General features: G+C 31.4%; 1 protein-coding gene across 1 annotated transcript; it reads left to right on the forward strand.

The window, feature by feature from the left end:
- Positions 1-249: 249 nt before the first annotated feature.
- LOC134686509 (fibrinogen-like protein 1) lies at positions 250-10,325 on the forward strand. The gene is made up of 5 exons (XM_063546178.1): positions 250-901; positions 2,736-2,884; positions 6,619-6,715; positions 8,474-8,638; positions 10,114-10,325. Exons 1-5 carry the CDS (start codon positions 250-252, stop codon positions 10,323-10,325), a joined length of 1,275 nt encoding a protein of 424 aa, XP_063402248.1.
- Positions 10,326-11,696: the final 1,371 nt, after the last annotated feature.

Consider the following 11,696-nt stretch of genomic DNA (forward strand, 5'->3'; position numbering starts at 1 on the left):
TATATTTTATTTTAAGTGAACAATAAAAAAGATAAACTGTTTTATATATATCGCCAATTAACGATATCAGAATAATTTATTCTTAGTATATTGGTCTACAAATCTAGATAAATTGCACTTTTGTTTCAAATTTTCAGAGACACACAACCATATCTGGAAAGTATAGGATATATTGAGGAAAGGGTAAACGTGTTCACAATGAATTCAATTGGAAAAATAATATTATTCATTTTACAAATATTTTCACTGATGTCGATTCTTGTTTACGGTAAACCGTGTTCCGACTCCAGTGCAAAATGTCAGGAGATTAGGTTGCCACTGGTTTCTAATAAACTTAATGCGCCACTTATAGCAGAACTGGATATTACCTCTATGAATAAAGAGTTAAAAACGTACATCAAGGATGACATCGAGTCAACTTTTTCTGAGAATATTCATAAGATGGTGAAAAATGAGCAAGATGATTTAAAAGTTTCTATGTTACAGGATTACTCGTCAAAAATTAATACGACACAGACAGAATATGACAAACAAATTTCACATATAGTTAAAAACCTTGAAGCAAAACAAGAGGAGTTACAGCTTGAAATATCTGAATATAACACAAATTTAAGTGAAAGTGAATCAATCTTTAATTCAAAAATAACAGAATTGCTAAGAGGGTTTAAAGAAGGACAAGAGCGCTTGAAACTAGCGATGTTATCCGATTATTTATCCAAGTTGCAGAAATTGCAAGATGCTAACCGGGAAACGATAAACGATTTTACGACTGACCTAAAGTCCCAATTTGCCAATTTATCACAAGAATTCAAAAGGGACTTCATGAAAAGTGCTGTAAACTTGCAAACTCACATGAAGAAACAGGAAGAATGGAAAACAAATCTTATGGAAAAATTAAATGGTAAGATATTTCTTGAAATATGTTTTCCTATTTTGAGTTTTTTTTTCTGAAATGAAAAGTAATATATAACGCAGACCTAGCTATATATTTACCATCCATGATTTCAGGATCTAAAAGCCAATTCAATAGAAATTGGATGTTTATTTTGTAGGATGCGTATATTTTTTCATGTGACAAGACAATAACTTGTATTCAAATTCTAAGAAAGTAACAAATATTTTCATCTGATAAAAGGGATTATAAATACTCATTCAACAATATAGTTATCTGTATTGTCATTTTATATAAAAGTAACAAGCATGTATTTTCGACATGAAAGTACGGTGTATTATCAATCGACAAGAGAGTATCTTGTATTTGGAATTGACATGAAAGTAACTTATATTCAAATTTGACATCGAAGTTATTATATTATAACTTTAATTTTAATTGAAGTGTATTATATTTTGAAATGATCCCATTTGAAAAGAAATAAAGTCTAATTGTGATTTGACATGCAATTTACTTGTATGTTCATTTGACATGCAATTCACGTGTTTTCTCACATGTAGATTCGACATAAAATTCACTTGCATATCAATATTAGCTCGTATTCCCATTTGACATGCACTTCATTTGTATTTTCACTTAACAATGTTTGACATGAAATTCACTTGTATCCCTATTTGAAATACAATCGACTTATATTCGCATTTCACAAGGGTTACGTTCAACATCGAAGCAGGTAGCATAGCCGCTTGTCTTTGATGTCTATCTATATTGAACGATATTCTACGTAGCTAAGCTATCCAAATGACGTTGTTAATAATAACCTATCCGACGCCATATTAGATAACATGATTTTTGTATGCTATGTAGATTTAGTTAGGTGCTAGGCTAGCTATACGTTAAATAGGCATAATCTACATGGCACTATGCAGCAGCTGTGATATTGAACGCACCCAAGAAATAAACTTATTTTGTCATTTCACATGCTGTTTTCTACTGTCTTAATTTGCAAACTGGCGAACAGATATTTAGAAATGTAAATTGAAAACCACTGTCAATATTCCGTTTAATAAACACTTCTTGGCGCTTCATTCATGTATTTTCATACATCATAATTCGTATAACATGTACAATGGAATGTATCACCGAACTAATACATTTCTCGAATTTCGATTAGCTAATGACTCGTCGTTAAAAAACAACCAAAAGCCCCAGGTATTGACTTAGGCCGGGAATGAAATCGCCATCTTCGTTCATATAGGTAGAGTATGGTGATATGATCACCATATGCTTTGACTCTGGGTTTACAGGTGTACTTCATGGTGTAAAAAATAAAAGTGAATTAAACAACAAACATCTGAAATGTGTGTTAATTTTTTTTGAAAAAAATTCAGAAAATGTTCAGTATTTAGAGAAAAACTGCCATTTTTTGCTGTTTATGTGTCCAATTACATGAATTAGAAAAAAATATAATTTATTTACCTATAAAAAAAGTTACACATAATCTTTACAAAAAATTCATTCAAATTTTATTTTGAGAAACAGGGGTTCATGTTTTAGACCGGAGTTATAATGATCCGAAAACTTATTATTTTTCCGATATTTCAGTTTTACAATCAATAAATATACATTTAACTGTAGAATCGTTATCACTTCCCTAGTATTTGTATTGTTTCCCCCTCAAGAACAAACAAGGAAATTGAAAATAAATCAGTTCATGCAAATCACCTAACTCTATAATAATAGTATACTGGTTAAACAAACTGTTTGAATTGTAAAAATGTGTTTGTGTTCAAAATTAATACATAATGCAAAACAATAAACAGTAACAAAATTGTATTTCCAGATACTTATGCACCCCTTATTAAAGACAAAGACTGCAGCCATATCAGATGGAATCCAACAAAACCAAGTGGAGTATATACTATATATCCAGATGAATTCAATGGGATCCAGGCTTACTGTGATATGTCTACTGACGGAGGAGGATGGACCGTATATTTTATTGTTATTACATTAAAATTTAATGTTTTTCATTTAAATATATGAGGTCTTTTTGTCACTAAATCGGTCCCCCTGCCGGTTGAAGTTTCGTCTGCGAGGATATCACCAGTCGGTGATCATGTGCTGACATACCACATCATTTATAGAGTCACTTTGAGGTTTATAAACGCTCAAAACTAGTATAAACAAAGCTGATTTTTATACCTCTAGGTCGAAACGGCAATAACTAGATATTTAGCGACGCGTATGAAGTATGTAATACTTGTCAAGCTAGTTGGTGATTTAGCAATCTACATATGATCAATAAAGATACTGAATCTTCTTAATTGATTGCATAACCAAGGAATATAAGAAAGAGTTAAATGTAACAAACATTGACATTAGTTTAGATCTCAAACTGCTGATATGATATTCTAACTGTTTTGATTCGACACCGACTGATGAATATTGTGTCGGAGAAACGCGAGTACACAATTAATAGACTGGCATCTTTTTTTTTCAAATCATAAATACATCTGTTGTGATTGGTGTATTTACATAGTACAAATTTCGCATGACTCTCACAATTTAGTGCAAACCTATCGAAATGAGGAACATGAAAGTTCTTATCCATTTAATTGTTTCATGTGTTTGAGCTTTTGATTATGCATCTAGTTTACGGACGTTCGTACCAATTCTTCGTAAAAAATATTTTGTACAATCTGTAACTTTACTAATATGTGATGCGTTTAATGATAGCAATTCTCAAATCTATACGTGTACCAATAAGCTCTTGCTCAAATATGACAACTTTGCCAATATATACAAAACACAACGAGTGTGTGAAGAGTGCCATTTAGAAAACTGCGTAATAATAACTATCGACCATTTAAAATTATTTATCACCCTTTTTTCTTTTGCCTCTACATATCTGAAAAAGATGAGTATGCTTTTTTTTAACCTCATGTGGTTCGGGACCATTGTGTGAATTATAAAAGAAATATTTTCAATTTTTCTATGTTTAACAGGTCAGGACCACTACCTTATATGGAAATGCATAAATTAGCATACTTATGTTCTCGCACATGTTATTGTTTATTTACATGTGACGCAATTTATTTTTACCTAGGTTTTTGACCAATCCACTAAATGAGTCACAATGCATGATGGACTACTACGTGTTTACAATCAACCAAGAACACGTGTTATTTACTGAAATACAACACAATTTTTCGTGCAACGCGGGATTCACAATTTCGCTTAGTTTTTCATTTTGGCTATCCTCTTTTATAGTTCGTGATATAAAGTATTACTTCCATGCTCAGATTAACTAAGAGTTGTCTCTATGTGAAGAAAAAAGGGTTTTAACTACCCAATATATAGCCATTAACACGTTTGATGAGGGCACAGAGGTTTCATGTATTTGTCCACCAGACAGCAACGAAACAACAGCAAAGAAACACAATTACCTATGAGACAAACTTACTAGTGTAAAATAAGCCGTCGATAACAGCCGGTGCTGATATTCACGAGTACAGCAATGTTCGTATAGATAATTAAAGGCAAATGTGGGATCCTTGAATTTTGTGTTCGTAAAAAAGGCGAAGAAGTATTTACATACATGGCAGTGTTAACAAAATCTATAAGTATTTTGTTTTGTCACATTTCAGTATATGGGACTTCCAAACTGTTCCCTTTGTTTTGAAGATAGTGAATTCAGCAACTGTAGTTTCAGTTTGTTCGTTTTTTAACGGGCTCGGACATTTGCCAAACTGAATAAAATCATTACAGCTGATTTCTTATACCTGTAAAGTAAAACTTTGGTTGGCTTGCTTACTTTGTTTGTATAGTTGTTTATACAAGCTTTGAAAATATGATTGACATCTTTAAACAGTATATATATATATATATATAGGCATAGTTTAACTTGTATATTTTATATTTTGTACAATATACAAACAAAGCAAGCAAGCTAACCAAAGTTTTGCTCTACATGCATTAGATAATAAGCTGTAATGATTTAATCCATATGTATGTGCGACAAGGTGGAAAATTTTATATGTTTTGTGAAAATTGCAGCGTTGGATCTATAATAAAAAAAGATGTGGTATGATTTCCAATGAGACATCTGTCCACAAGGGACCAAAATGACACAGAAATTAACATTTATAGACCACCGTATGGCCTTCAACAATGAGCAAAGCCAATACCACATAGTCAGCTAAAAATGGCCTCGATATGACAATGTAAAACAATTCAAACGAAAAAACAAACGGCCTTAAATATATAAAAAAAAATGAACGAAAAACAAATATGTAATACATAAACAAACGACAACCACTGAAATACAGGCTCCTATACAATACATTTTTTTTTGATGGGATAGATTTCTTGTTCTTTTATAAATTTAATTTGGCCGTTTTTTTTGTTGTTTTTTTTATTGTTTGGATTGTTTTGCACAAGTAATATTTTGGGTCATTAATAGCTTACTTTTCAGCATTGAACCTGGTTACTTTCCTAAATTATGTCTTTGTTAAAAAGATGTCTCATTTGGCACTCATACCTCATCTTCTTATTTCTATATGCAAAGCACGTTTTAGAAAGAAGAAAAAAAGGTAATATGGCACCCACTATGATCCAGAAACTTTTAATATTGGAGATATTTTACATATGTCAACAGGACAGCAGCCGAATGATAAAAAACCTCTGATGTATATTTTGTGATAAAATTAGCAACAAACGGATATTATCAATGGATGAAACAAACAAAAAAATGTATTGAGCTATATACCGTACCCGCTCAGTGGCAGATCCAGGGGGCGGGGATTCCGGGGATGGATCCCCATTTTTTTTGGACGATCGGTGCATTTCGATGGGGACATGTAGTTGGAACCCCCTCTCCTTTTGTCCAGGGTAAGGATCCCCCTTTTTAAAATGGCAGGATCCGTCCCTGCCGCTTTCATAACACTTATTTTTAGCATACTGAATATTTTGATGTTCTTATTATTAGTTCAGGTCCCGATAAAGAAAAATACACATTCAGTACAGAAAGAAGTGTTTCAATGAAAGTTTTCGTGTTTTTCTAGGCAGAAACGATTTTGGAATGACATTATACAGGTTTATAAGAGCTCAAATGATTTTCTTACTGGACAGTGGTCACTTCATTGGATACTTCACTGCGTCATGTCGTGAAATTAATGCAGGTTTAATTCATAACAATGCACAAAACCGGTTCAACTACTTTTGCAAGGCGAAAAAGAAAGTCGAAGGGTGAAGCCAATAAACAATATTTTTTAAATCTGAGCATACAAATTGAAGATTACGTTATATATTTTACATTAAATATATTTGCAGAATAAAAACTTTGGTAATAAGAGTCCCAGACAATATATTAGTTGACTGTTTTCCCACTTATTCCACGTGTTTTAAGTAGTAGTTTAGTCGTAGTAGCCCACATTGCATTGTAGTTCATTGAGTCGATAGGTCAGTTTTTCATGGCCATATTGGCCTTGTGTTTTGGAAATTACTATGCAAATATATTCTGACGTCAGAAAATCTAGAGTTCTCGACCTGTTTAATAAGACATTAGAAATCACTCTGAATCATACGCGATTTATTAATGAACATTGAATTTATAAAATTAATATGCTCTCAGTTAACAAGAATTCACAATATATCAATATGTTGTTAAATCTGCCGTGGAAGGAAAATACGTCAGCTATTTAAAATTCTGCTCATTATTGTAGGTAATTCAAAGAAGAATAGATGGAACAACAAATTTTGACAGAATTTGGGTCGAATATAGGGAAGGCTTTGGTGATCCGAAGAAGGAATATTGGCTAGGTTGGTAACATTTAGTTTCTTGATTAAGCTGAATCGGGAACGCACAAAGCCGTATAGTAATAGCAAAAGGGATGTATAAGAACGAAAACAGTCAAATATCTATTCCTGAGGTATAATTTATTTTAAATGCTAAGGCTTTTCTACCTAAAGGAATAGATTACCTTAGCTGTATTCGGCAAATCTTTTAAAAATTTTGGTCCTCAATGCTCTTCAACTTCGTACTTTATTTGTCCTTTTTAACTTTTTGGGATTCAAGTTTCACTGATGAGTCTTTTGTAGACGAAACGCGCGTCTGGCGTTAATACAAAATTTTAAACCTGGTATATATGATGAGTTTATTGATGCACGGATAGAGATTTGATTGACAGCATCATAGATATAAGAAGATGTGGTATGAATGCCAATTAGAAATCTCTTAATCCAGTATAGTGTTGAATAGCGATGAACATTGTAACATAACACGTGTTTTTTATTGAAAGAAGATAAAAGTATTTTAATTAAATCAATAATAAATATATCGAATATCAGTGATAATTTACTTTTTAATTTTAAAATTGATTAAAACTGTTCATGGAAAATAACTGCAAGTTGTTAATTACCGTGTCATAGTTTGGTTTACTAGTGATTGAAAATCAATACGATTAAGTACGGGGATATTGCCCGTAGGTAATATTGTTTAAGACAGGAACATTTATTTTCACACCTTTTACTTTTAGGACAGTTTATTATATCGTGATTAGGGAAATGCGCTTTCAATCATAAAGTTTTGATTGCCCAATAGAATTCAGACAAGCATTTATAAATTGTAAAACAAACAAATAATTAGTTGTCTTTAACCTAAAATGACCATTTTGACAATTCAAAACTTTTTCATTTGATTCCTTCTTTTTTGTTTGTTTAATTATTGATCAAACCAAGGAGGTTATATGATCTCCTAAATCAAAAAGATATTCACGAATTACGTATCTGATTTTTTTTTTTTTTTTTTTTTTGTAATCAGCGATCCACGAATTTACGTATACCACGAAACTTCTTTTTTTCTCTATCCACGAAAATTGATACCCACGAAAATAAATGAATCCACAGTATATGAAGATTGAATATTTCCACTAAAACCCTACCAAAAACGTACTTTTTTTTTCTTTGCTGAGAGGCCTCAGATATATTTAATTAAACAAACAATCCATCGAAGTCCAGGTTACAAATGTTTTTGTACATTTTTTTCAAAAATAGTTTTCTTTATCTTTTAAATAAATAACATTTGTATGTTCTTTTTAAGAAGAGATACAAAAGTTACCAAAGGAATATTTAAACTCATAAGTCGAAAATAAACTGACAACGTTTTGGCTACAAAAAAATAAAACTTACCAACAAACCAATAGTAAACAAACAACATACAAAACTAAAAACTGAGCAACATAAACTCCACCAAAAACTGAACGTGATATTAGGTGCACCGAAAGGATGAGAAAATCCTGATCCACAAGCTACTAGTCAATAAGTATATGTGTAATAATCGAAACTTACTAATTATACATTTATTAACTCAGGTGCACTCGATTCCAATCATCAAAGACAAGGATAGTGAGTTTTGCTACCGACGGTCATATTTTCGATGGGCTTCCTCCGCTAATAAAAACTTATCGTCACGAATATCACAATCGTTAAAAACCAATCAAGCTACTATCAAATCAATCAATCAATTACTCGTTTATTAACTCATAATTCAAAATTACAAGAATAAAACGTTCCTTACAGGTAACAAATATCTGAACATTCTTACGACTAATGGTAAATATGAACTGAGAATAGATCTAACGGACACTAACAACAAGATGACGTATGCTGTATACAAGACATTTAGTGTTGGTGACGAGAATTCCCAGTACAAGCTCACCAGTGAGGGATATAGTGGAACTGCAGGTAAGTTTGTTTGTCACGTCGTAACATACATGACTTGATAAACTCGTTTTAAATTTAAATTTTCACATTTTACATTGTTTTAGAACTACTAGAAGAGTAGTTTTCATTTTCTTTTAAAGAATGAGAAGTTAGACATAAACACAATTATTAAGGATGCTCGCTTCTCTCCATTTTGCATTTGTGTCAGAAATTAGAAATTCATTTATGTGTAGTGCCAATAGATATTGTGCCTGCTTTCCAATAAAAAAAAAATCATAATATCATTTGAAATAGTTTATCAAGCCTTTTTTAATTATTCTATAAAATGTTTGTCATTTTGTTTATAGTATTCTACAGAAAAAATGCTAGTGTTAAACGTATTAAAGTTCTAGAGCGAATAATGTGCTACCAAATTTCCAATGTCTTATGAAAACAAGGACATGCAACTGTAATTTTTTTCTGCACTATCAATTCTATTATTTATATACTATCAATTTATAACATTCTTTTAAAAAGCGTGTTAGTTTGAAACAGAGTAGCAAACATTCGTAACTATGAAATTATTCGGGTAAACCGATTCGTCTTTAAGTCGAATGTTTAAATAACGGGTAGATACAATATGTACATATAATCTCTCCGTAAAAACATGAATTCATTATATACACATGATATAAGGACGTTGTCAAAATAGTTAATTTCAAAAAATAGTATGTCGATAAAAGGTGTTGTCGTCTGAGCTGTTCTTTATACGACTCCTAAACAGTATTTCTATAAAATCTCTGCTTTTGAAAATAAAAATTTGTTATATTGTTAGACAAACTAACCTTGTTGACCCCACCAAGTAGTTGGACAAATGCTATCGATAAGACGTTTTCACGCAGAAATCAACAAAATAACACTTTATATATTTTATGCTTTCACGGTGCTTTCTAGTTTTGCGTTCACCATGTTTGCTGAAACTTTGGTATATTATTTTATTGTGGGTTCAAAATTTTTTGGTTGTCATTCTGCGAAGCTTATGAGAACATTATCAATTTATATGTAGTATTTGTCTGTATGTCGGTTTTATTTTTTTTGCCATTGCTTTATGAGTCTGTGATCGAATATTGGACTCTGTCGTTGGTCTCATACGTCTTTATTCTAAAAAAAAAATCACGAAAAATACTGTCATTAGTAATACATTTTTAGAAATATCATTTAATAATTCCGCCTTAAAAGCCTGTCGTTTTACAAGTAGTACAGGTTTGACAATTTCTAGTTTCCTACTTTAGAGAAGAGACATAAGGTTATTAATCCATGTTTTTGCATGATCAGTTCTACCTCAATAAAGCATATTCCATTTATGTTGAAAAATTATAAAATTAATGCTTTAGCAATTTTTACGATGATGATACTGTGAAATATTGTGTAACGATAACTCAACACTTAGTATTTCAATAAAATATGAATTCATTGTGAGATAAGGAGTTTTAAAGTACTATGTGGTTTTTGTTTAGGTGATGCAATGAAGAGGAACAACGGTATGAAATTCAGTACAAAGGATCGTGATAATGATACACACAGAAGTAGCTGTGCATCCGTTTATGGCGCATGGTGGTATTGGTCGTGTAGTTTTTCAGAACTTAACGCCAACATGAAAAAAAGTAAACTAAGATGGAAAACTCCTAATAGAATCAAGGCAACCATGATGATAAGGAAGCTAATGTAAAGAAAACTTACATAGAACGAAACAATCAGTTTGATACATGTATATCATTCTTTAAAGAGAGTAGTATTGTTCATCGATAATTCTCAATAAACATATTGTGTATTGTCCTATATCTTTCTTGTTTCAAATTGTGCATTGAATTGCAAAATGGTAAGAAAATACCGTAAGAAGAATGTAGATAAAGAAACATAGATTAACGATAACCATGTTGTTTACCAGGAACTTGGCAAATGGCTATCGTGTTTACTATATAGATGCAACATGTATAAAACTAAACCTTGTAATTGATTTAATAAATGTAATATGTATTTGTTTGTTATTTTTCTTAATCAAATAGACAATAACCTACACGTTAAGGAGTATTCATAATTATAACTATTAAAATAGTGTATGTTAATATGGTTCAAAGTTGGAACAACCTGTACTCCTCTCCACATCGATGTTATCCATTTTTCATATGCAAACTAGAAATTACACACAGAGACCTCCAAAAGATAAAATGAAATAAAGGCTGCCACAGAGAGGCTGTGAAATTTGGTTCAGGTCTTATTTTACACATTCCAAATTACTATAGTAATAGCGATAAGGTGTATTTAAAAGCACTTCAATACTAGCTTATTTAAGAATTCTAAGTGAAGCAAATGTCTCTTATATCACTTTTTCAATGATAAAAATCTGAGTAGATATGAACGTATATCTATATTTCCCAATGAAAACTTAAGTGAAAGAAATAAAAACACAGACATTTGTGACTTATTAAAACACTTCCCTCATGTTTAAATGTTTCATTTATGTACATAAAATTTAGATACAAAGTTCTATTGATATAATAGTCTGGCAAATTAGTATTTATATTTCACAAGTTAATTTGGATTTTACACCAACAAGAGAATTTAGATATATCTTTCCGCAAATATAAGGTCACAGATACAAGTTAGAAAAAAAGCTTCCGGTCTATAAAACTCGACACCTACAGTGGAGATCAGTTCTAACCTCTCATTAAATCTGTCAGAATCTGTCAGGAGAACTGTTCTAGAACAGTACGTAGAACTGTCAGCCTGACACCTTTTAGTCAGTTCTAGGTAAGAACTGTTCTAGCTAGAACTGACTTGGTCAGTTCTAGCTAGAACTGATTTGGACAGTTCTACCTAGAACTGATCCTGACAGTTCTACCCTAGAACTGATCCTGACAGTTCTGCCTAGAACTGACCAAATATTTGGTCAGTTCTACTTCTAGAACAGTTCTGCGGTTAGAATTGATTACAAATTATATGGCTAGAATTAATTTATAAATTCTACGGCTAGAATTGATTTATAAATTCTACGGCTAGAATCGATTTATAAATTCTACGGCTAGAATTGATTTATAAA

This window comes from Mytilus trossulus, chromosome 10, assembly GCF_036588685.1.
Source record: "Mytilus trossulus isolate FHL-02 chromosome 10, PNRI_Mtr1.1.1.hap1, whole genome shotgun sequence".
Lineage (NCBI taxonomy): Eukaryota > Metazoa > Mollusca > Bivalvia > Mytilida > Mytilidae > Mytilus > Mytilus trossulus.